Source organism: Lagopus leucura, unplaced genomic scaffold (assembly GCF_019238085.1).
Source record: "Lagopus leucura isolate 7727_CA_CO unplaced genomic scaffold, USGS_WTPT01 Super-Scaffold_806, whole genome shotgun sequence".
In the NCBI taxonomy this organism is placed as follows: domain Eukaryota; kingdom Metazoa; phylum Chordata; class Aves; order Galliformes; family Phasianidae; genus Lagopus; species Lagopus leucura.
The window spans coordinates 3,578,349-3,604,793 of NW_024962260.1; the positions used below are offsets into that span (position 1 = coordinate 3,578,349).

General features: G+C 45.1%; 2 protein-coding genes across 4 annotated transcripts; both read right to left on the reverse strand.

Moving 5' to 3' along the window:
• Nucleotides 1–527: 527 nt before the first annotated feature.
• On the reverse strand, nucleotides 528–2,489 carry LOC122176916 (disintegrin and metalloproteinase domain-containing protein 21-like). Its single transcript, XM_042865895.1, has one exon. It carries the CDS (start codon nucleotides 2,481–2,483, stop codon nucleotides 528–530), a length of 1,956 nt encoding a protein of 651 aa, XP_042721829.1. The 5' UTR covers nucleotides 2,484–2,489.
• Nucleotides 2,490–3,859: 1,370 nt separating this feature from the next.
• On the reverse strand, nucleotides 3,860–26,202 carry MAPKAPK5 (MAPK activated protein kinase 5). Of its 3 annotated transcripts, XR_006177823.1 has the most exons (15): nucleotides 26,098–26,202; nucleotides 21,921–21,994; nucleotides 20,731–20,806; nucleotides 19,467–19,564; nucleotides 18,409–18,517; nucleotides 15,945–16,034; nucleotides 15,317–15,412; nucleotides 14,612–14,692; nucleotides 11,361–11,548; nucleotides 9,143–9,263; nucleotides 8,871–9,001; nucleotides 8,122–8,243; nucleotides 7,703–7,807; nucleotides 6,592–7,065; nucleotides 3,860–6,201 (listed from the first exon to the last, which is right to left on the reverse strand). XR_006177823.1 is itself a non-coding variant. In XM_042865597.1 (14 exons), exons 1-14 carry the CDS (start codon nucleotides 26,131–26,133, stop codon nucleotides 6,971–6,973), a joined length of 1,422 nt encoding a protein of 473 aa, XP_042721531.1. In that variant the 5' UTR covers nucleotides 26,134–26,202; the 3' UTR covers nucleotides 3,860–6,970. The 3 variants fall into 3 exon arrangements, 2 of the variants coding, with proteins under 2 accessions (XP_042721531.1, XP_042721532.1); XM_042865597.1 differs by having other exon boundaries at nucleotides 3,860–7,065; XM_042865598.1 differs by having other exon boundaries at nucleotides 3,860–7,065; nucleotides 8,128–8,243; nucleotides 26,098–26,201.
• Between the last annotated feature and the right edge of the window lie 243 nt (nucleotides 26,203–26,445).

Consider the following 26,445-nt stretch of genomic DNA (forward strand, 5'->3'; position numbering starts at 1 on the left):
GGGCTGGAGGCTGCCTGCACCTCTCTTAGACCTCATTTATGGCTGACTGCCACTGGGGAAGGATCTCTTTCTGCAGATCTCTCCCCTGTGAGCCTAGATCTTCAGAGATGGGTGAGCAGTCCTTTTTTTTTCCCTTCCCTTATAACACCTTTCTGTGGGGTTTGTCCCTCTGTCATTACACATCTTGTATTGCCTTTCCATTGCGTTGATCTTTCTGGTTGTTACACACTGGTACAAGCAAAGGCTCTGCCTCAGCCACCCTGGGATCCTCACTGCTCCATGTATCGCTCACAGCGATGACTGCCTGTGCAAACCATCAGGATTTCAAATGAACCTGAGCCCTTCTGTCATTTTAGTCTTGTTTTTTTTTTTCTTACTGACATCTATCAAAACAATTTCATTTTGCTATCCTACAGAAAAGAAACTGAGCTTCCCAAACTGTACACTTCTACAGAATAAGTTTTAAATGAGTCCACTGCAGCTGTGTCAGGAGTCAGTGTCTGAGCCCAGCTGCAGCAGATCAAGTCCTATACTGGGGAGTTTTGACTCTCAGCTGATTTGGATTCACTTTCTTCCTTCTCAGGATCCCCCTCTCTGGACTGACCTCGTCCAGCAGGCCTGCTCAACAGTTGGTTTGCCATAAACTTTCTGATGTATTCAATGGCAAGTGCTGCAAGTATCAGAACAGTGCCAGTCAGTATAGTAATCCTGACAATGGACTTAAAAAGCCCTTTTTTCGTGACCGGTGTTGGGCCGCTGTCGATGCTTCCTCCAAAGCCAGCATACTGGCAGAAGGGAGGTGCCCAGCCATTGTCACAGTGACAGTTTCCTTTAGTGTTGCAAACGCCCTTTCCTCTGCAGGTTGTGTTGGCAGAGCAGTGGGATGCCAGGTACTTCTCCTCAGGGACACATGTCCGATTGATGCAGATCTTCTTCTTGCCGCACTGCGTGCCATCCTCAATGACTCCAGCATCTGAGGTGTCCAGGCCCACGTGATACTCCGTGCCCCAGCACCAGGTATCGCCCACTGGGGTTTGGATGATGGTTGAGTGATCTGCCTGAGGCAGGTGTCTAACATTAGTACACTGCACCCTCCCACAAAGGACGTTTTCTAACTTACATTTCTGAAATTTGGTGTCTGTGCCATCTCCCCAGCAGTTGCCAAACCGATCCCCTTTTGTGTTCAGCTCCTCGAAACATTGTAGTGGAGCAGGTTGTGCTCTCTCACCAAAGATATTCCGACACTGTAATGTGTGAGATCTGCATTTTCCTGAATAGCAGTATCCATCTGCAGCACACGTGGTTCCATCCTGCTTGGCCACATCCTCTGGGCAATGCTCAGATGTCCCGTTGCAGTACTCAGGCAGGTCGCATGGATTGATGCTCTTCCTACACACTTCTCCTTCTGGAAGAAGCTTGCAATCCTTGCAGCACTGTCCAGAAGTGCAGATGGCTTCTTCCTTCTTTTGACAGGTATTGTCACAACAAGGGTCTGACTTACACTGTTCCTCTGAGCCACAGTCACATTCCTCCCTGTCCTCCAGGATACCGTTCCCGCAGCGCTGCGGTACAAATCTCCCTATAGATGATGGAATGTTATTCAGACATTTTCCTTGCCCTGATGTTATAAAATCAAAATAGTACTTTGTGCTGCAGTTGCTGAATCCGTAGCTCGCTGTGCTCTTTGGGTTCATGATGCATTTAGAGGCGTTTCCACACCTGCAGTGTTCGTCATCGTGCTCCATGCCAAGGACATATCCTAACTCGTGAGCGACATGGACTGCCGTGTCAATGTAAGTCTGTTTTGCAAATGATACAACAGCAGAGGAGCGCTGTCTGTTGCATGCACTGGCAAAGTTTGATTCACCATCCGTGTGCAATGCTCTTGTACTGTGACTGAAGTCCAGCGAGGCAAACAGACACCCCACATCGTGCATGATGTGTGCAGGGCTATGCTGAATGCGCCAGCGATTGAAGCTGTGAAGGACCTGAGTTAAGTTATTGGTGATACTGATAGGGTTCTTCTCTGTCCAAATCTCCAGTACCGTTAATAACACGCGAAGGCGGACAGAGGAAAACAGTCCATCCACCAGATTGATTATTTCAATAACCTCTAGTGTCACATCTCTTATACTTGTGCCAAAGGAGTCAAACCCCTCTTTGTCCACCACCACCATGAGTTCCAAGTACCGTGTCCGTCCCCAGGGCTGGAACTGCCTGGGTGCTGTCCCGCGACCTGGAAATCGCCTGCCACCTTGGAGTGTTTTGTAGATCACTGTCCCAGGAACTGCCACCTCCCTCTGCAGCAGAAGGTGCTCAAATGTGGAGGAAGCTGCCAGGGGCTCGATGCTGTAGCTCAAGCTTCCAATTTGCAGCAGTCCCCTGAGCCCAGAGCAGGTGGTCAGAGTCACCATGGAGTCCAGGATTCCTTCCACATAGCCGTGGTAATAGCAATCTGCTAGCACGCGGGGCTGCTCGATCATCACCTGTCCTTTGGAGTCACGAGTGAGTATAGGGAAGTTTTTAATTACAAAGTCTTTCTTCTGCCTGAGGTGAATGGTATAATTCACACCTTGAATGCTGATGAAGTAGGACGTGCTGCCCTGGCTGGCTCTGCCTGCCTTAGAGCCAGCTTTCTTTGGAGTTACTATCTCATAGGCTGCATAGCCCCAGGTGGGCTGGGGGCTGCAGTCTGCACACAGCAGCAGGAGCCCCACAGACAGGAAGGAGAAGCCCAATACAATAAGAAACCTGCTGCCCATTGGGACACGCCTTGGCACAAGCCCTGGTTGTGTCCAGTTTGAAGCCATGGTTGTCAGCTGGAACGAAGGGCCCAGGGAGTGTCTGTTTGTCTGGCTCCTATTTGAATGCAAACATTCCATGGGGAGTACAGGCAACGGCAGGACCCTGGCATCAGCACAGGTAGGAGCAGCACCCCATTACATACACCCCAAATACTGCATCCTGCTGGGGCTGACCCTGTTTGCTGAGAGTGCGATGAGCCAGTGCTGCTGTGGCAATTTGTTTAAAAGGGGATTAAGCATTCATCAGTGGAAAGGAATAGCAGATTACCAGGAAAACAATGAGGATTTGGTTGCTAATGGTTTCAGCTGCAGGGTGAGAGCCTGTAGTTTATGCTGACAGATATCTTTGCAGGGCACATCACTGAATGCTTTATTGTTCAAGGGCAGTTTTTTTTGCTGGAAAGGGAGAGGCATATTTTGGGTCATGTACTCTTCTACATGTAGAAGACAGTCACAGAGCTCTTGCAGCTGGTTTGTCTGCTTTAAATACTCCTGAATATTTGGGAATTGTTCTTTGCCTGAACCAAGGTCCACCAGTTTCTCCCCTCCTGGGTTCCCACCAGCTGCCAGCCCTGCCAGAAGTGCCTGCCCTGCTTCACCTGCAGTAAGGCTCATTGCTCCTGCCCCAGGGAATGCTTTTGTCAGAATGCAGCTGTTAGACTTCAGCAGGGGAAAATGGCAAGAAGCACCAAGTGCTACCGCAGCAGCACAGAATAATTCATCCCTCCCTTCCCTGGAAGCTGTAGCTACCAGAAAAAAACCCGTTCCCCCAACGGGGTTAACGCGCAGCACGGCGGATGTCCTGCTGCCACCTGATGGCAGACGGTGGTTAAAGCTTTTCAGAAGACATGAATTCACGGGCTGGGTAAAACCCTGTCTGTCTTCTCGTTCTCTCCTATCAGTGACACAAAACCAAAGCTCCACAGCACTGCTGCTAGGGCAGAGGGGACGTGGGGAAGCTCAGGGTGGCACCAGGAGCACGGTGATCCCTCCCCCCCCAATCCTCTTCCCTTCACTGCCAAAGGGACTCGGGGACCAAACAAAGAGGCCACCAGTAAGTTTAGTAAAATCATTTATATACACCGATGCGTAATATTTACAATATAATACTGATCAGAAATAAACTAACATGTTACAGGTAACACTGAAAAGGAGAAATGCAAATGTTTTCATACACAGGAGTTGAACGTGGCAGATGAGGACAGATTGATTCTAAAAGAAAAATGTGAAGGTGTGACAGCAAAACTTTGACATGTTGCTATTTCCAATCTTTCTCTAGTCAAGTTCTTCTAACCTTTTAATACATATGCCTTAAATAATCAAGTCACAGGAGAAGTCAGATATACATAAAGTTTTGAAAAAGTCAAATGATTTGAGACTTTTCTCTTAAATAAAATTCTAGAAAAACAAACCAACCAACCCAGTGACACAGCTTCCCCATTTCCTTTTAGTGTTTTTACAAAGAATGTCTTCCTTGTTCCCACACAACCCTTCCATCTCAAGATATTTACAATATTCACAGTCTGCTGTAAAGCATCAGTAGATTGTTACCACTAAAAGGCTACACAACCAAGATAAGGTATCCTGCATTCATGTCAACTGAACAGAAACACAAAAGAGAAAGTAAAATATCACTTCAAAATATGCAAGTGAGATCAATTCAAGTGTATTTGATTTTGAAATCCAAAACGTAACTTTTTTCAAGAGCTAAAGAATCAATTTTGTCCGAAGTAAAACTATTTGGCCTTGAATTTTCCTAATCTGTCCCTCCCTGCCTCCATTTTAATCAGAGCACTCTCAGTTCTCGCAGACACTAAAATCAATAGCAAACCCATAGAAAACGGTTCCTCCTCACCAATGCCCTCAGAAATGTGACTTCCCTTCAGACACCCAAACACAACAGATGCACCCACTGCCCTGTTGGTAACTGCTCTTGGTAGTGCAAAACAGGCTGAAGCAATCTCTACAGAGCATCACACACAGTTAGAAGCCTTGCTGTCTTTAGCAGCAGATCAGTCTTCCAAAGAACAATCCTGTCCCCATGTTATACTCCCATATATGCTCCCAAGCTGCTTGAGCAGATCAGGCTGTGGCATGGCATAGCTACAAACTGATCCATGCTTCTGCTTGGAAGTTCTGGCTCCCAACAAAGTGCCAGAGTGTTTTCCTCCTCAGAGGGCAGGGGTGCAAAGTGCTTTAGTGGGGAATTTTCTGCGCTCCTATTCAAACTCTGGTGATTTCCTTGTTTATTTATTTGCCATACTTAGAAGTTCCCACACCATGAGATATTCCCCCAAAAAGGACAAATTTCAAGTTATAAAGGAAATGTCTATACATTTCAAGATTGTGCAGATGTTGACGTGGTCTGGTATTTAGGACAAGGACAGAAAGGCATATATGGCCTACAAAGTCACTGACGCAAGATCAAGAAATGACAAATACTCATCTCCTGCCAATTCCCTCCAGTTGTCATTGATACATGTCAGTACACAAACATTCCACGTAGTGTCAGAAATACAATTCTGGCTTATGCCAAAACTCCCCGATTCCATCAGAAAGTGATGGTCAGCTGGGGACTGTGGTTCTCACTCCGCAGTAAATGAGGCATTGGAAAACTGTCAACAGGATTAAAAGAAAGCTGAGAAGGTGCTGACGAAGAATGGGAAATGAAATATCTCCTTCATGTAGAAAAACTGAGTTACCGCTTACAAAATCGTATAGAAAGAGTCAGACAGTGGTTTGCCATCCAAGCTAAAGGTTACAAGGAAGTCTGTTATAGAAAAGAGACAAAAAAGGAGGCTGGACTGCCGTCAGGAAAATGGGAGATTCATGGCTCAAGTTTGGAAATGTAAACCCAAAATTAACGAGCTATGAAATATAACAATAATGATCAAGAGTCAATACTAATAGCCCTGAATTGGCACTTCAGTCTGCAGACCAAACTCATTCAACGTCTGCACATGTTTGGTACCAAAATATCTCTATAAAAAGCCTTCGACCAGTCTCAAAGAAAGAAAAGTGTCAGAAGGTAGAAAACTAGAAATATGTACAGAATCTTTTCATTTGTTTGTTTCGTTTAAAATAAAAAAAGCAGCTTTTGGAGCCAATGTTCCAAACTAGTGTAAGAATCTGCCCTGGACAGCCTCGTGGTCCAGGCAGCGTAAGGACGCGTCAAGGAGCAGCCCTGCATCTGTGGCTCCACCAGGAGGAGCTCGAAGGCCTCAAAGAGATGGGGAGCTTGGACTCCAGAGGGTGACACAAGGATCGCTGTGGATTCACACAGCAGTATCAGGAACCTTGCCACGATGATCTCTTTCAAACAAGAGGATAAGTCTGAAACAAAGTGTTGGGTCTTCTAGAGAGGAAAGAATAGGGTGCAACACATACAGCTTCTGATCTGGAGACGAAACAAATGGACCCCATATTTACTGCTGTCTGTAGAAGATCCCATCAGGAAAATAAAAACAGCTTGTACGTAAGTAACTAGAACATTCTTTGATTCTGCTGTTGAAGAGTATGATAAAAAGAGGAGCCTTATGCTGAACGGCCATTAGGCCATAAAGAAGTTCTGAGGAAGATGGGTTACAAGGGAAAGAAAGGCAGCTACTGATCAGAACTGAAAAACACAGCTAGCATATGGACTCAGGTGTCCTTGGCAAGGCCAAGCGTGGCTCTGGGGTCATCTAGCAGAACAGAAGGCTATTTTGTTGCCTCTACATACTCAGAATTTAGGTGCAAAGGGTAGCTATGAAGTTTGTATTTCACAGCACTTGCTTCAAGTACTTACTGAGCAGGGTGTTGAGAAACTGGCTGTCATTTTCATATACATAGTCACTGCAGCTGGCTGTATGTATAGCAGATGGAAGGCAGCTTCTGCAACTGGTTATTAAGAAAAAGAATGGTTTTTAACAATATAATTTGCCCCATCTGGGGGACTTACAATTAACAGTACGTAAGTGATCGTATATACCTCAAGGAACTGAGTTTTAAAAAAATATTACAGTACCAATGATTTTTTTGTATCTACAACTATACAGCATTTTCAAGCAGTATGGAAATTTAATGAAATAATTATGATTTATTAATTTACATAAAAATACTTTTTACAGTTAAAGAATAAATCTTAAATGGTAAAAAAAAAAAAAAAAAAGATTAAGAAGCTCCAGCTATTGAGAGTCATGGGAGTTTGTCTGCTCTTCAATAACTTGTTTTACTATTTCTGCCAGTTTTAGTCGATCCACTTTATCTGTAAATCCTCTGCCTGAAAGGAAAAGAACAGGTAGTCAGCAGGCATTGGGCACAAGGAGGAAAGTCCTTACTGCTGGCATCGCACACTGGTTGGAGAGAAAACACACTTGGGACAGCATTTGCAGGGCCAGCAAAATGAGTGAAGATCTCTGGCTCTGCTTAAAACAAAAAACAATAATTAAGGAAGAGGCATGGCCAAGCCTTGTGAACCTGGCTGACACTATGCTCTGTTATGTCAAGAGCCATCTGAGCAGCCCCAAAAGCAGCTGGCCTAGTTTAATTCCATTTCCTCCCTAAATTGAGCAGAAGAGATGTTGTGCTGACAGAGATAAGGGCAGCAGCCTCCAGCAGGACGAGGCTAATAAGCAGCTGGAAGGAAACCAGCTGAAGCAGTTTCTAATGTAAAGATCTATCTGTGCAAAGTCTGTAAACAACCTGGTGCCTTTGAGAGCTCTATCCTGAACCTCAAACAGGGATTTTAAAGCAGAATTTCAAGCCTCAATTTCTAACACATCCATGCTGGAGAAGGGCTGTAACCTACACCAGCCTGGCACAAACTCCAGTTTGTTTTCATTTCCATGTCATAAGATCCCTGCTCCCACCCATTCACCAGCATTAGCACCATTCTCCAGGGAGGAGGAGTTCCTCACCATTCCAGCTGAAGCTCTGAAGAGTGTCTCGCAGCAACTTACACTCCCGATTATACTTCCACGCCTCCTGCATCACTTCATTCAGCTTCTCATCCTCATTCTCTCCTGTTCAGGAGAACAAAGACAAACAGGAGCTTTGTCATTCTGCCTTTGAGCAACATCCAGCACTTACGAAACATTATGTTCAGTTATTCCCCCTTGCCTCACGCAAACTGGGAAACTGGCCTGAAGGCAAACATTCCTATATGGAAGTTCATTTTAACAGCTCCACATGTTGCTGTTGACACTGTTATGCATGCACTACAGTCCACAGAAAACATCCTCTCAAGACAGACTGTCAGTATTGATGCACTGATCCTGAGGCACAGGAAATCAGTGCCTGGTGTATTTAGGAATGGAACTTTCTTAAAAGTGGCAACCTTTACCAGCCTGTGGTAGAATGCACTGAGCAATCACGTCTCTGAGCTTTTCCAGAGCCACATTGGAATCATTACTTCCATTCTCCGGGTCGTGGATGTAAACACCATCCTTTGGCTTGGTGCTGCAAAAGAACAAGGAAGGAACAATTACACTTTGAATGCAAGTCATGTCTGTTACTCGTTGCATAACTGCACCAGCACAGCACTCTCTTTCACTGTCTGGAAAGCTGTGAAAGGGAGCCAAATTTAGCATTAATTATTACAACATGCTGCATTACGAGACCATTTTAAATGAAGAAAATGAAGAAAAATAAATGTTAATTCAAACTAATTGAAGGGTAATCCTAAAATTGATCATTCTGTTTTTCAATTAGGTAACCTGAACAAAGAGAGGTTACCTGACTTTTTTTTTTTTTTGTAAGCAAATGTTGAGATCTGGAAAAAAAAAATTGCAATTCTTTCTCTTGTGTTGCCTTCTCAACATCTGACTCATCTCATAATGGATCTGTTCCACCATCACATAATACCTGCTCCATCTCTTTTCTCACCGCCCTATCTTGGAAGAGGCACCATATCATGCAAGTACGACTTGCTCCAACCACCCGCTTCTGCATGAAGAGTGTGGCAACCAAATCAGAAATTCAGGAGCACAGTTACAACTGAATGAACCTGTAACACATTTAAAGCCACTCTCCAAGCATCACAGCTGCCTACACGCTGATCTTTCAAAAACAGCTTTAGAGAGTTACCCCAGCAATTTCCTTTTGCGCAGGATAGGGTTGTTGACGGAGTGAAGGGGTTTGAGACTGACTTTGAGGTCTTGGATTCTCATGTTTGCAAGCTGTTCTGCATGAGCCTGTTGTATCCCTGCAACCATTGCCTGGAATGAAAAGAATTATGCTTTGTGAATTGATGGACAATGTTAGCTACGGCCGGGGTGTGACAGACAACTCTCAAACCGCCCAGGAGCTGAGCAGCTCCTCTGTGCAATAGTCTTGATACAACAAAACGTTGTTTAAACCTTGTCCATCATCAGCTGGGCAGAGGGCAGGATGTTATCCAGTGCCTCAGTGGAGTTGAGCCAGGGATGGTCCAGCACGCCTTCGATGGTCAGCCGCTCCTCCGGTTTGACCTTCAGCAACCTGGGAGAGGAATCCATCAGTCCATAAAGAGGTCTTTGGGATGCACAACGCACGGCTCCGTGTGAGCAGAGCACTTGGCAATCTCTAAGCACTAAGGAGACCAAAAAACAAAACCGCTCCCAATAAACCAAAACCTTCAGCTGACCTCAAGGCAGCCCGACTTTCCATCAGCCTCACTGAGCCTTGCTGCGGTGAATCTTAACGCAGTCACAGCTCCTTCAGTCATTAGCAGCAATTCGGTGTAAAGAAAGGCACCGACGCCATGTTGCTAATACCTGCATCCAGCTGAACATTATATTCACATCCTCCCTCATGGGAAATTATCTTCCAGACAAGCTGGAAATGATCCAGGCCGACACGCCATAGAAACGCGTGTCTAAAGCTCATCTGCATGACAGTCTATATGCAGACCAAGCACTGTGGGCATGGTTAAGTAAGGCAAAGCTTCAAAGCTCAAAACCTGTTTTCTGAATTAACTGCTTCCACTGGGCAACCCCTTTGCTTTTTTTTCCCCTCTGTGAAAGCCTGAAATAATGGGTGCTTTGGCAAGCTACAGTGACTCAGAATGAAAAGGAACATTATTCTGAAATCTCTGAAAAGCCCTCTGAATTAAATGTTACTGGAAAGACACCCTGGAAAGAGATTATGCAGATAAACTCACGTTCCCATGATAATCACTACTGTTTAATAGAAAAATAACATTTCACACAGAGTGCTGACAAGTATTCCAAATGTTTCAATTAGGAACAGAACGAGTTGATCAGTTTGTCACACATTCTCAGACAATACTCCAAATCAGCTTCCTGGCTGCAGAGCAGAACTGTTTAATGTACAAAGAAAGTGGAAATCACTTTTACAAAATGTCAGCGGGACCACAGACTGGCTCGTAACATTTCACTTGCAAGGCCATGCTGCCAAACAGGCTGTCAGTTCGGTGTTAATCCAAGACACATGCCTTCCTTTTTCATCAGTTTTCAATGTCCTCATCTATACTCAAGCAGTTTTGCTTGTAGAGCTTGGGGTCAGAAACCAATTTGACACGCTCAAAGGGAAATGGCCTCCGGAATGCAAAATAGGCTCTCCAGGAGCAAGCCTTCATGTGAAGTGCATGCACACAAATAAAATGTAAACTCCTCCGTAATTATATACATTCTAAATGTACTCCTGCACTGTAAGCTCAAATTCAGACTCTTTGGCTGAAAAAGACCAGAAAGCGAGTCCTGATAACATTACTCAGGAATTGAGTGAACTGAAGCCAAGCGACAGCACTCCATGAGTTTTGTGGCCATTTTAAAACACAAGGAAACCTTCTGACTGCTGACCTCGGTTTAAACAGAATTTTCACTGCCACATAATCTGCAATTTATGTGGTGAAAGATTTGGGCCTTCCTGTGCTGCTATAAACGGGACTCAGCACTCTTTCCAAACTATGTTAAGAATGTGGAGGTTTTAATTACATCACAAACAACAGCAACAGTTTAAAACTGTATAACAGATTTTTTTCCCCCCTATTTCTATTGCTTTTACCCTTCCAGTTCCTCTGGTGATACAAAGGCAATAAGTCCCTCTTGCTTTTGAAAAAATTAAGTGAGGCCAGCACATAATCAGTGTTACATTCATGCTTTCAGATAGGACCACTGGATCACAACGTTTGAAATACTTCAAATGAGAGATGTGTACTGCAGGAAAACCAGCTCCCAAGCAGCATTTAGAACAAAATACCCATGGAAAACCTCATCTCATAGTCTGACACTCTGCCCTTTGGTTTTACAGGAGTTTGGACACTGCCACAGGAGATGTACACCTGGAGAGTGCCCACAGCTGTGCAGACAGTTACAGAATAAAAGCACAGTGCATTCCAGCAACTTTAGGGTCATCAGAAATTGTACACAGAGAGAAAAGAAAAAGGGGGAGGGGGGGAAGTATTCACCAAACTTCTTTTGTGCTGAACATAGGCATCTTTTCAGCTCTGTGTGCTGCAGACAATTCACCCCGCCGCTGGAAAAACAATCCCTATGTGCTAAAGCACTGTCAAGTGATTTTCCAATTTCGTAATACAAGCACAGAGCAACACAACATTCTCCTCAGCTGACTCACTTTCGCACAATGTCTTTTGCCATCTCTGAGATCTGGCTCCACTCTTCCTCTGGAAATTCAAAACTTCCTGTCATGATCTTTTTCCGCATGTCCTTTGGAATTGTCCGACTGTGGTGCTTGGAGTAAAACGGAGGGTATCCACACAGCATCACGTAAATAATGACACCCAGGGACCACAAGTCACAGCTCTGAAAGCAAGGAAAGGATCACTGGGACGCGATTTGCAGCGACGCACCTGTGTTAAATGTTCTACATGATCCCTATGGACACAGGAGCACAGCTCCGAAAAACAGGAACATCTGAGCATCCTCATGGGTTTGTTCTTCCTCTCTTATAAGGCCATAATTCCATCAGAAACATTTCCTAAGTATTTCTCTCCCTTTTAGCTGCTGGATGTTGTGTTCTTTCCTTCAGGAGGGTAATACCTGCTCGCTGTTTCTCCCTGCTCATTTGGTTTAAAAGTGCATTTGAAATTATCTTCCTGGCAAACATGCAAGCACAAGGTAACTCCATGCTGCCAAGCTGAACCCTTCCAGCACTTGAGCCATCTTGTTTACAGAACGTGCTCCTATGACTCTGCTGGGCAATGGCAACCTGCATGGAAACTGCAGTGCGTCAGAGGCTGGAACGAGCTGCATATTCATTACCCCTCAGGATAGCTGAACCCTTGGCTCTGAATGTCAGAGCAGAAATCAGAATATCATTCAATCGTTAAATTTTAAGAATGTGATACTATAGGGAAGAAAAAAAAAAAGAGAGAATCTGGATATCTGTTGTTCACAACCACTCTGAAGAAGGGAAGAGGATCATAACTGCCCAGACTTTGACTGGAACACATCCTTAGAGATGCAGTTCTGGTATTGCTTGGTGCAGGCTGGGGCTGGAAGGACTGCCTCTGCATCTGTCACTCACCTGCAATATTTCTTTCCTACATTTGTGCAGGGATTTATCTATTTATCTTTTTACTGGTTGGTTTTCAGCCCTCTCAGTTCTCCAGGGGAATTCCGATGGCTTATAGCAATGCAAGAAGGATCAGGAATATACAGACAGGAGAATCCTGAGCTCCAGCTAGGTGCAGGTGGCTGTGGAAAACTACCTGAAGGCAGATTTGGGGAGCTGAGGGGCTGGAGAGGTTCTGCAATCAGTTCCAAAGCCAGAAGCCTGTGCAGCTGCACCATGCTGTCCCTGGGGCCGAATGCTGCACTTCTGGTTGTGAAGCCACATGGACAAACTTGGCAAACAGAATTCCCAGCTCCCAAGGCTGGTTTCTGACTGGATCAGCACTGACCCAGAAAAGGGCTTTCAAAGGTGTGACTGTTTCCTTCCAGAGGGAGCGCACCTGAATCAGCTCTTACTGAACATTAAACTACAGCCTTCGCTTCTGGCCACAGAGTCACTCCACATAAGTATTTGTGTCAGTCAGATGGATCTAGAAGTCTTAATTTCTATTTAGCCATGTGATTTTTACTGTTTTTCCTGTTTTACTGTGACTAGAGATAATTTCTAATGGCACCAATAGGATTTTAGATGTGCAAGTTGGAAACAGGTGTCTAAATCTAAATTCTTTCTGGATATGGTTCTGAGATTTTATTTTTCAAGAGTCAGCCTCCTCTACTATGACAAACACACACATCTGATCCAATGCACCCAGCTTAACAAAAATACTCAGGAAATCACAGACGTGTTTTTTCCTCCAATTTACATCTGCGGGATGGAGCTGCTGATCATGAAGGTGAATCACAGGCCTTTCTGCCAGGCTCTGACTTGCTGTGGAAGGATGGGGTACCTGGGAGTTTAGCACGGTCTATTTGGGGAAACCAGGCATATGCCAGAAGTTGCTTTTGCAAGTGAGTCACACTTGGCAAGGTAAGGATGAGGCTGTTCATTTGCAGTCAGTCCTGCCACCATGACTGAAAGCAGTTCAGAGTGACCAAGTAGTACTTTTTAAATGAAACACATGCAAACAAATTCACTCATCACGCTGCGACACCCAGGTGATCGAGGCACTTGTTAGCAAGTATGCAAACTCCAGTTGATACCTATTTTCAAAGCTTTTCTATTTTGTACAAGAACACGGCCCACATTTTGCTTTAGTTGCCCTGGACAAGGTTATTTGGCTTATTAAAGAAGAAATGAACAGTATGAACAGTAAGTAACCACTTTCAAGTGACTCTGAACTGCATCTTTTACAATGAAAGATAACCCTTGTTATCTGAGATTCAACCTGCTTCAATCCACAGTAGTCAATACTTGATTCTGCCTTGTGAAGTGAGCGATGCTGATATGGAAGGAAGATGTTTTGCAGTGACCAAGAAGAAGTCCAATCTTTCAGGACACATTCTGTCAGAACTCTGCCAAGGCTCCAGCAGCAGTTGTCATTGCCCATGGTCTCCTGCTTCAGACAACTCAGTGTGCTACCAGTCATCTGGCAGAAGAGCCCTGATGCAGACAAGACACCACCACGACTGTCTGACCAACGTAGCCTAAACAGTGCTTTGCATATCCAGAAACTGCAGCTGGCAGCAGAGAAGAGGATTCATTTGAATGGAGGTTAAAGAGCTTCCTACCTGGTCTCTCAAAAATCTCATTTACATTTAGTGATCCTGTTAACAATGAGTGCATATTTTCCCTTTAATTGGAGGATCATTAATTAGGCTGGGACCAAATTCATTCAAATTCCATTATTCACTCCACCAGAAAAAACACAGATCCACTCCCCTTCTCCCTTTACCAGGTCACTTTTAACCTAACTGAGAAAGACAGCTACCTGCACAGATCATTATTTGTACCAGTCCTCCCCATCAACTGAATGAAACCTGGGCTGGCCCTACATATTTAAGGGGAGAAATACCAATGTAGATGTGAACACCCTATTCCTTCCTTCAGAACGGTTGAATAAGCCACACATTTGAGAAATACAGCCCCAAAGATATTATATCCCTATAGCTGAAGATACATAAATATACCAGTTAGCAAGCAACATGATGTTTCCCTCCAGTTCCCTGTAGATCCTGCTTGTAGCTCAGTGTGAGATGTCTACCTAGTTAGATGTATGGACGTCACAGAGACCTGAACAACTTTATTGCTCCTGGCTGTAAGCGTTTGAAATTTGAGGACAATAAAGTTTATTGTCTTAGGTGATAAACTGCACTTATAGACTATGTGTACAGCATCTAAATCTGTGGAGGGAAAAAAAACAACTCAACAAAATGCTTTGAAGACACTGACATGCAGCCTGTCTCATGGCTTACCTTGTTGTACGTGTAAGGTGTTGGAGAGGTGGGGATAATACCAGATTTTTCTTTCTGATGCCGCCTTTGTGCCTCCAATACCTGTTGCCATAAGAGGAGAAGATTGCAAAAAGCACACAACTTACAGACACCACAAACAAGATGCCCATGCCAAAGATGTTGCATTCTTTTCCACTAGTGGCCTTATTACAGCTCTTGAACACTACCAGACTCAGCTCTTCCTAAAACCGAATGTTCCAACACAGGAGAAAGATTCAGTGAAGCAGGTAAAGTAGTGCTACAAAAACCAGCCTGTCTGCAACTATAAATTATGTCTCAATGCATAATGACAAGGGAGCCAAGTCAAAGTCAACTGGTAAACCTCTGACACTGCCCTCCTCCTAAGCAACTGCCTTTATAGAACCTCACTGTTTCAGCACATTCATTTGGAATGTAACCTTGTATAAGCCTGAGCTACAAGGATTTGTGAAGCAGGGACTTTTTCAAACCAACCACACAATCTGGGAAACCTGCATCACGATCTCCTATTCTGATCAGTGTACCATTGTAGCACTCAGTCTTGAAAGGTTGCTCCTAAACTACTCAAGACTCCTGCATGCAGAAGCTTTTAATAAGACAGCAAGGGCTTTTAATATTAGATTATTTTGAAGGCACAAGCAAAAGGTCATTATTCCCCTATAACTTCAAACCATAACAGTTTGTTACCTGAGGTGCTACGTAATATGGAGTGAACTGTGGTGTCATCAAGTCACCTTGGTCTACTTTGGCAAACCCAAAGTCACACAGTTTAACAGGTGCATCCTAAAACGAGATGTTACATTACAAAATCAGCATTTCTACTACATCCTTAATGCTTCCTACTCATTTTACCTTTACCCCATGTATTCCTGTTTTGTATTTACACACCTATCATCCCACAAAGCAGCTAAAAGATGATAGACCAATCTTTGCAACAACCATCGTTGTTCTCTTGGGCACTCGGGGTCAAAGCAGTTGTCTTCTCTGCTTTGGAAAGAGTCAAATGCACTGTAGGGAGGTCACTGCAAGTGCAGGTTATGGGCAAGAGAAGGAAGAAACATGTAGCATGGTATGCACACTTCAGTCAAAGCAGCTACATGGCATGTATAAAACATCCTAATGACATGTGGGGCGGAGAGGATTTTCCCCATGACCACACAGGGGTATGGAAACACACAAAGCCAAAAGTCATTCCTTTCTGTCACCAAAATATTGCATTAATATCAGTTTACGTTTTTAAACTATTCTGAAAATCATCATGGAGCCATTTTTATAGAATTCAGCAGCAAAAAACAATGCCAAGTTTTAATCTTACCAAAGAGTTGTCCTTGAAGAGGAGATTCTCAGGCTTGAGGTCTCTATGTGCAATGTTTAGTGAGTGGCAATGCTGCAAAGCCAAAGCTATCTGAAAAAGGGCACAACAAATCAGCTGCAATTATAGAACTCTTCCTTCAGCCTGGAGAGTTATTGTCTTTCTATCTTTTCAATTACCTTTAAAAAAGACATTGCCAACACAGCCTAGGCCCCAACCTTTTTAATTCTGCTTGTATACAACTCTGAGGGAAGACAACCCTGGCTGTACAGAGCAACAGTGCAGTGAAGTGTGAAGACAGGGAGATGAAACCAACGAAGCTCTTCAGTTTGCATTTCACTCAAAGCAAACAGAAAATAAAAGCTAAGTTGTAGTGGGCTTCCCACCCCTTTTTGTTTGACTAACTCTGGGCATTACTACACCTGCCAGAAGTGAAATGAGTCATGACAGCGTCCTTTTATATGCTGTTCCAGCCCTTGGGGGTGACTGAACTTGCTTGCATGCTCTCCAGTGATTATGTAAGTCAAACATGAGTTCCTGCCTCAGTACTTCAGCAAAATATTTTACTGCATTTTAACAAACTCAACAGTTACCACTCAGGCAGCTTTATTCTTCAGTTCTTGAAGGTACTGCCTGCAGTCTATTCATTTCACATAGTATTACACAGAAATGTATTACTCAGTTCTTTCACAGGCAACTTCTTACGCTGCCGTGGTTTAGAAAGCTGTGACCTTGTCATGAAAGCTCTACAGACTTTATGCATCTGAAAGTGCAACCTGTTTAAAGGAAAACAAATCATAAATACTTGAACAGCGTTCCTGAAACCAAAGTAAGGCAAAGGCACATGATCCTCATTTGCAAGTGTTCCTCCTGCAGGATCACACCCTTAAGCAGCACTCTGGGTGAAGTGCTGAGTCCTTAAACGACTGCAGATTGCTGTGACAGAAGAAGTTCAGTGTTAACTTAGCTCAGAAACAAATATAATGAGTATTCTCAGATGCAGTGAGGGAGCTTTGTGACAAGGTTTTAGCTATTGCTGGCTACAAGGAACCAAGATCTGTTCAAGACATTGATGAGAATCACCAGGTTAAAGAATAAGGCTTTAATGTTGCTTCCAAAGTACACTTATAAGCACTGCTTGTAAACAGTGCCTATAAATGTTAACACAAAGAGTTACTGGAGCATGAACAACCCAAGTGTGTATCAAATCTGTGTTCAATGTAAAGGTATAGTTTTAAAAGAATTTTCCAACATGTTAATCCCAGTAACTGCCTTGCAGTGCCAGAATCAAATACCCACTCAAAGGACATGACAATAATGTGTCAAGAATAATTCTGTATTTCCACCTAATCTCTTTGCTGGATGAAGCCAAAAAGTAGCAGCAATATTAGCATTTCGTTAGAAATAACTCAAAGCACAAGACAGAATATTAAGATGAAATTATTCAGCCCTCTTTTTCTGTTGTTTTTTTGTTGGCCTCAGTACCAAAAACATCATCTCCCCAACAGAGGGGAAAGGGGGTGATCAGGAACTGGGTGTATTCATAAACAATGGTGTCAGTTTATACCAAATGCTGTATGATCTCATCTCACGTTCTCTTTCCTTTATCCCCTACATGGAATAAAGCTTTCTGGTGCCACAAGTCATCCAACAGCTTGGGCTTAAAGGAACAAACCACCCAGAACTGAGAGCTGACACTAGGGCTCCCCATAGTGAATCTCACAGTGACCTTCTGCTTTGTCATCCTGCTTACTCCAGCTGGATGAGTTAGTCACAGCAGATGCACTGCTAAGCCACAAATAGCCCATGGACACCAAAATGTCTAGTAATAAATACTGACCCTCTAAAATCACAACATTCAAGAATGAGCTGCCTAGAGAAATGGAGAGGGAAGGACAAAATCAGAACAGCACAGAAAACATGAGCTATAGCTGGACAGTCCTCTTGGGTTCTTCCACAAAACTAAGCACAGAACTCAGGTGAAAAACCACTGATGCAGGACACGAGTTATTGTCTGCCAGCCCATTTAAGAGCTGAAAGAAATTCTAAGTTCTATGTCACAGCCAAGAATGATTCTCAAACTGGAGCTCAGGAGCAAGCATTGTTTGGTGAGAGCCTGTGGACTGGTGGATGGAATGCTTTCAGGACAATAGTGAGACATACAGACAAAGACTGTGCAGGAAAGAGTTCTTGTTAGTGAACGTCTGCAAACCGTGTTAGGAAAACCACTGCTAAGGACAGCAGACAGTAGGGTCCCAACACAGCAGAAGGAGCCCACACCTTCAAATTCTTTCCTTGTATTGAAACTTAAGCATTGTCAGATTATAACAAAGCAGGCAATGATCATTCGATCAGAACTGAGGATTATTTTAGCTTCCTTTTTTCCCACCTCCCCCCCACCAAGAAATTGCTAAATACTTTAGCCATTAGCATTCATGGATTTGCTTATATATGGGTGTTAACTTGCCTGCTTTGTTACTTGGCTTGCTTGCTTCTCAGTAAAGTGCCGGTGCTGGCTGATTCTGTGAAATAGCTCTCCCCCTTCCATCATCTCCATTACAATTAGGAGCCGAGCCCTGTTCAAAAGCATTTCATTTTGTTACATTAAAATTAATCAAAAGAAGAACAGAATTGCTAAGCTAGTAATGCATACTTCATATCTACAGATGCAGGCCAAAAGAAACAGACATACTCGCTTCTTCCACTTAGTTGTTCTGAGCCATTGTTTGAGTTCGTACATCACCTGCAGATCCTCTGGCTCCCACCACACCTGACTCATTGCCAGCCAGGAGCCCACAGTTTGCTCTTCATGCTGAGAACCCACCTCACTTCACTGGAACAAATCCCATGACACGGGTGCATTTGCACCCTGCATCCACATCTTCCACCAGCTCGGGTCTGGGAGCCATTGAGACGCACTAATGTGCAACTCCACCTCCAAAGAGTAATAATGCAGGCAGAGTGCTTGAAACTGAGCTGGCTTGGAGCACACCTACACCTGCCTGCCTCCATCCTTGCCCAGCTATCTGCCTGCATGCTGGAGATGTTTGTGGCATGGGAGAAGCAGGAGGTCGAGGGTCATCTTTAATGATACTCATCTACTCTGCTGTACCTCCTGATTTTAATTTACAGTTTTACTGCCGTCATTGCAAAGGACACAGTGTAGACATCAAGGAGATGAGGACTGGCAGAGCCTCAAGAAATTGACTTCTAGTTCTCCTATATTTTATCCTGTCGGCCAATGCAGCTGTCACAGACTGAATCAGTGCAAAACCTCAGAAATGAAGATGTGCTCAAAACCATTACTGAAGGAATCAAGTTTTTTTTAAATATGTAAAGGCCTGGATGTCAACAGGAAAAAGTAAATGTTGCCCAGCCTGACATACAGAAATGTTTGGAACCCTCAGTAAGTTTTCATTTTGGCCACACTGATTGCAAGGGGAAAAAAAACAAGCAAACTCCACTATACCTTGGCCTAAGTATGGAAAGCAAGCTGTGGGAATGAAACACGCTGTGCAGTCTTACCTTGGGCTGGATTCATGTGGGAACTGCACACTGTTAGCATAAACTTCAATAATTTGAACAATATTTGGATGTGTTGCACACATCATGTGCAGACGTACCTTAAAGAGAAGGGAAGAAGCATTACTGTACATAGTGATGTGCATCCAAGCTGCTCTGATCCCCTCTCCCCCTCAACTGCTGCTCAGCACTGCTCACACGCAATGTAAAATTCTCCTCCAACTATTCAAAAAGCTAGAAATACCTAAAACACCTGAATATCCACATCAGTAACCAGCAGCCATTACACACTGAGACTAAGACAATAAGTTTGTGCTTAGCGAGTCCATTTGTTACAGATGACAAAATGAAATCCAGCAGTTCCTGATAAAGCCCAATCTTTAGGGCTGCTTTGTTGCTGCTCTTTAATTTTGCTGAGAGTTTTTTTTAGCTTAAGAAATTTAGAAGTAGAACTAGCTTTAAATTTGTAATGAAGATCAGACTTAAGCTGACATGTGTCTTGAAATTCAAGAATAAAACCTGACATTTCATAATTCTGCTCCTCTCATGTCCAAGAGGAGGAGTGCAGTGCTCACGACACATGCAAGGAAACTCATCTGCTCAGACTTTCTGAAACAGGAACCTAAGGAATGTCACCTGACTTAAAGTGACCTGAACTGCAAGGCTGGATGCTCTTCATATCCAAACCTTCTTCCTCTGGGAGCAGTAAGGGAAAACTTAGTCCACAAATGGAAATTGCCTGAACCTTGAGGACAATTTGAACACCCCCCCCCTCCCCCCACTTTCATGGAAACTTGGACAGCTGTTCATTATTTCAGAGGCTGATGGTTTGGTGCATTGGCACGCTCATCACCCTCAGCAAGTCACAGATGGTATCAGTGAGCTGCTTTAGTTTCTCCTATACAGACAAACCCAAACAATTTCATGTGCAACTTGAGGTGTTCTTGGCAGCTCTTACAGCAGCGACATCCAAGAGTGAGATGTGTGGACACAGAATGACACCTCAGCCATTCATGTCACACTGCACGGGGCAGAGGCAGAGCTCTGAAGATTCCTCTTGCACACATACAGCTAACATAGAACATTCAAGGCCAGGCAAACCCGGTGTCCCCACCCCTGTGCTCCAGAAACAAGCCTGGAGGACTAACTGCAAGGAATCCTGCACAGCAAGACCTGCAGAACACAGATATTAAACTGCTGCAGCAGTTCCTTAAAAGGGAAAACCTTTGTGGTGCGTCAGATGGCAGAGAACAAATAAAAACTGTACCTCATTTCTAGCTTTTGGACGATCAAGAAGGATTTTCAGTGCAAAGCGTTCTTGAGAGGATTTTTTCACGCAGACTCTGGTATTACAGCAAGAAAATTATTTGGCTAGCAAGGATGTTAAAGAGATACTTCAAGCAAACTGATGTGTAGTTACAAGGAATGCCCAGAACATGGGATACACAGAGCACTGTCACCGTATCCCAGCTGAAAGCCTCAGCTTTTGGCCTTCCAAATCAACCAAACACCTTCTGCAGAACCACCCGACACAAAGCTCTGCTTTCAGCAATGCAGGAGGAGTGCTTCAGAGCCGTGCAAACAGCTGAATGCACTCCTTCTATTCATCCCCAAGAGCCACTTGTGATGAAAAAACCCAAAGCACACAGAGGCAGCCTGAGCATCTCCCATGGAGGATGGTGTCTGCAATAAATCAAGTGTTTCTGCACGGACATCCTGATTTTGAAGGCCACCAGCCGTGCTGCACACGCTTTTTCTCTCTTCCCCCCATTTAATATTAACAATTGAACTACGTCAGAGGGCAGGGCCCTAAGAACAGGCAGCAAAAAGCATTGAGAACAAAGGGATATTTTAATAAAGATCGGAGGCGGTGACAGAAAATGGACGAGAATCCAATTGCTTGAAAAGAAAGATAAATGGTGGCAGGGGACAACAGCCCACCAGGCTCCCACGCATCTGAGCACAGGCGCTGGAAACAAATTCCTGCTCCCAAAGGGGAACACGCTTTGTTTCCAGCTCCTGCAGTGGTCACAGAGCCACACAAAACCTGGTGCTGGGTGCACACTCTGCTGGGCCTCACGTGAGGAGCTGAAAAAGCAGCTGGTAAAGCAGCACGTGGTGTTGATGGTCCCAGCATTGACACTGGGATGGGAGCAGTGAGATGGGGCAGCAGGAGGACATCAGTGCCTGAGCTGCACTTCCCTGTGCCACCGGCTCACAGCCAATCCCTGGGGCTGCTTGATTTCAGGAATATGGCAGCAGTGAGCAGAATTTTTACTTCCAGCAAACCCAGCAACAGCAAATTCCCTGCTCACACTTCAGCTGTGAGTACAGAGATATTTATTTGCTTGTAGAGCCTTCGACGCCGCCATGCCTTCTGCTCTTTGCACACTTAAAATACATACTCACTTCTGCACAGCTGATACTACGTACAGATCCACAGGTGCGTGGCCTTACCTAACAGGGCCACTGATCCCAGCTCCCAGCTTCTGAGTCCAGTTAATGTTGTACTCCTCTAAAATGGAGGTTTCCTATTCAAGAAGGAGCAGGGGGAGGGGAAAAAGCAAACAGAAAAGAAAACAAAAAAAAACAAACATCAAAATTACTACAACCCTTCCCAAACACCCAGCTCAGCAGCTGATCTGCAGATAGCAGAGTGCAGACGGAGCCTGTTCTGCAGTTCTGCTTCACCTAGGCAAATTAAACCTAAGAGCAAACGCTCACAGAATATAGCTCAGCAGAAAGCAATTTCTGTGCTGCTGAGGCTGCTCCCCCTGGCATTTTGAAGCAGGATTATTGAGAACAGCAAATGGGATCTTGCTGCTCTAACACAGGCAGTGTACAAAGGGTATTTCTCCCTGCCCAGCCCTTAAATCCAGCTTTCTTCCTACAAATGATCAATTGCAAAGGCCCAGTTACAGCATTATCACATCCTTCTTGGTCATACAGTGTAATGGAAAATAATTTTTCTGTTTTCTCCAGGTTTGCAAACCTTTGGAATCATTATACTGCAAATTAACTGCTGCGTGACTCATTTTAGCTTGTCTGAGAGTGAACCAAGCTCATGTTTATAATCCTTTTGTCCAAATCCATACAACCAGGGCAGGGGTTTGTTATGACACAGCCTGGGTGTGGTCGTGTTTAAACATGTCCTAACATCTGTGGGGTGCAAATGGAGCACTGGGAAATGCAGACTGGGTGCAGAATGGTGCGTACACACTGGGGGCACAAATCACACATGTGCTCAGAATCAGCTTCCAAAAAGCTCTGCTTTCTGATCAACTCCAAGCAAAGGAGGTGGTAGTGAAAGCTGGCTCCAGAGATGCTTAAGCAAGCAAGTAAATGCTTAGAAGAGCCAACCACACATAATGCAACTTTTTTGGGTCAGATTTTCTGCCTACATTAATTTTCATTCAAAACTTCAGCACTTCAGCATCCACTCGTGGTACAGATGGAGGCTGTGCTGCTGAAAGCATGGACAGACCCACAGGTTGTGGCCCCACTGACCACACTGCAGCCAAACTTGAAACCACAAGGGTTGGAAACAAAGCCAGAGGAAAGCTGATCCTTAAGGCAAGAGCTGAAGGGGTTAGAGAGTGTAAGAGACAAAGGGAGGAAATAACCCAGAGTGGACACTGCATTGATCATAGATGATAGCATGAAAGGAAACAGTGAAAGGTAGCTTTTAAGTGGAGATTTTTGGTGGAGTTTTAAAATAAAGAGGGGGAAAAAGCAAAGCCCCAGGAACACGGGATCACAGCGCTTTATTGTTTTCAAAGCAGACAACGCTTCTTTGTGCTTCTGTCAATTAAATTAACACAAATTGCACTACCTTGTGAGAAGCACATAAGGGAAAAGCCAACGTCAGCTTCCTGCTGCTCAGACACAGAGAACCAAAGGCATCACAACCCGAGCGAAAGCACAATGTCAGAAGAACATTATTGAGTGAAACCCCATTTCAGCTGAGTTGGGAGAACAGGGCAGAGGAATGGAAATCAGATGAAGTGAGAATAAGATCTGGTAGTTGTCAGTTCCTGAAGAACAAACTCAAAAGCTGCAGATCAGTCAATTTTTCATGAAGAGAAAATGTATTTCCTTTTGCACATTCTGGGCATTATTGTTCTAAATAAAAACCCAACTTTTTTTTCCCTGTATTTTTATTTAGATTCAAATCTTCCTTCAAAAGTAGCTTCACAAGTTAGAAAGAATAATCCAGTAATGAAGAAACACTCTTCACCATCTCCTACTGATATAAAACACAGTATTTGAGAACTTCACTGCTCCTTCATGTACAACATTGCTTCCATCTCCTAATTCAGAAACAAAAGCTCCAAACCCAGCAGCAAGACCGTACGAAGCTGTAAATCAACACTGACTCATCCCATTCAAACAGAGTGAAATATTTGAATCACCCTGATAAAAATCTGCCCTGTGAAAATACCAACATCCATTTCAGCAGCGCTGCCCCAGGGCTGCCCAACAATCACCTGAAGGAACTGAGGGTGAGATCAAGTGATGGTAACACAACATGCTGAGGACTCTCTGTGCAAGGTGTCATCTGTCACAAAGCCTGGATGGCTTCATAAATGCTTCCTTCAGTAAATGAATTCCAAAAGGATCTACTTAAAAACACCCCCTGTATTGCATTTGCAATCTTCTCTGTTACTTGCCACTGCAGGATTTATCTTTGCAAAGCTCACTGAGCTTTGATAGTGATAGGACATAGAGTAATAGATTTAAGCTGACAGAAGAGAGATTTAGCTTTGACATTAGGAAGAAATTCTTCAGCATGAGGGCAGTGAGGCTCTGGCACAGAGAAGCTGTGGATGCCCCACTCCTCTAAGTGCCCAAGGCCAGGGTGGACCGGGTCCTGGGCAACCTGATATAGTGGGTGGCAACCAGCCCACAGCAGGGTGATGGGACTGGGTGATCTTTAAGGTCCTTTCCAACCCAGGCCATTCTGTGATTCATTCTATAAAAAAATATAAATAAAATAATCAACGCAAGAGAAGTCCAACACTTCTTCACTTCTGAAGTCCAGATTGATTTAAAAGACATGGGTTTTGCATTTTGAATAAAAACAGCTCCAAGTGGGAAGAATTCTGAGCCCTGAGTTCAGACAGCTCAGGCTGCAACCTAACCATGAAATCCAGCACCAGGCTGATATGCTGGCTCCCTGCTTTGCCATCAGTCTTAGCACAGCGCAGCTGAAGCAGCTATTCAGGAGACTTTCAAAACAGACAGTTTTTAAGTATTTCATATAAAGACCTGTATCAGAACTGCTGTATGGCTGTAGGGACAGCGCTGTGTCGGCTCCTGCCCCTCTCAGCTCAGAGGGGTTCAGATCAAGACCAGAATCAGGAAAGTACTTTGGGTTAGAAGCATCCCTCTGAACGCAGAACTTACTTCAGTCCCATCTTGGAGAAGAGAAGGCTCCAGGGAGACCTCACTGGGACCTTCCAGGACTTGAGGAATTATAAGCAGGAGTACCAACTTTTTACACAAGCAGATAGTGACAGGACAAGGGCCAATAGGTTTTAAACTAAAAGAGGGGAGATTTAGGTCAGACGTCAGGAGGAAATTCTTCACTCAGAGCAAAGAGAGCCCAGATCTGTGGGTGCCCCATCCCTGGAGGTGCCCGAGGCCATGGATGGGCCCTGGGCAGCCTGAACTGGGGGCAGCCAGCACATGGCAGGGGTGGGGCTGGGGGTCATAAAGATCTCTTCCAATTCAAACCATTCTTTGATTCTTTCAGGCTGAGCTTTTTGCTGAGCTCTCCGCTACACAGACAGTAGGTTATAACTCAGGTTTGATTGAACTTCTCCTTGCTGGTGTAAGTTCTGTGTTTTGAGGTGGTGACTGCAGCAGAAGCTGCACTGACCATGTGCACATCACTCGCTGAACACAAGGTGTTGTCCAAATAACCCTCTGTATCCTCTTAATTGCCTTGAGTGGGAAAATCACAACTTTTAAAGTGCCCTTTTTCAAACTTTTCCCACTGCTTCCCCCCCGATGCCTCCAGCCCAACCCCAGAGATCAGCTCAGGGAAACCCTCACCGCTGTTCTCCCAGCTGTCAGCTGTCCTTCCCAGATGACTTCACTTCCCCTATGAAGACAGGCTGAGGGAGCTGGGCTTGTTTAGCCTGGAGAAAAGAAGGCTGCGGGGTGACCACATTGCAGCCTTTCAATACCTAAAAGGAGTCTATAGAGGGGAGGGGAATCAACTTTTTGAAAGGGTTGATAACTGCAGGACGAGGGGAAATGGTTTTAAGTTGAGGGAGGGGAGATTTAGGTTGGATGTCAGGAGGAAATTCTTTACAGAGAGAGTAGTGAGGTGCTGGAACAGCTGCCCAGAGAGGTTGTGGATGCCCCATCCCTGGAGGTGTTCAAGGCCAGACTGGATGTTGGCACCTCTAGACCTCTAGACCCTGCGCAGCCTGGTCTAGCGTTGAATGGGGAGGTTGGTGGCCCTGCATGTGGCAGGGAGGCTGGAGATTCATGATCCGTGAGGTCCCGTCCAACCCTGCCATTCTGTGATTCTGAGACCGAGGGAGACGACAGCAGCCGAAGGCCGGCGGGCACCGAGAAGCGGCCACCGGCGTCCACGGCGGGGATGCCGAGAGCCGCTCCTTACCTTGATCGCTTTATCCATTTCGGTATCCCCCGACATCCTCCCGCGGGGCTCCGAGAACCGCCGGCCCGTCCTCACCACGGGCCCGAGGGCCGAGGGCCCGAGGAGCAGCGGGCACGGGGCCGCGCGCTAGGCGCCGGGCAGCCCCGGGGGAGCCTTTGTGGCCGAGCCGCAGCGCCTCATCCCCGGCCGGCCGGACCGGAGGGGGCCGGGAGAGCGCCGCAGGAAGGCCGCGGCCGAGCCCAACGCTGCCGCTCAGCCCCGGAGCCGCCGCCGCCGCCGCCGTCCGAGAGCCAACGCCGCCGCCGCCGCCCGGGAGCCAGACATCGCCGGCACTCCGAGCCGGGCAGC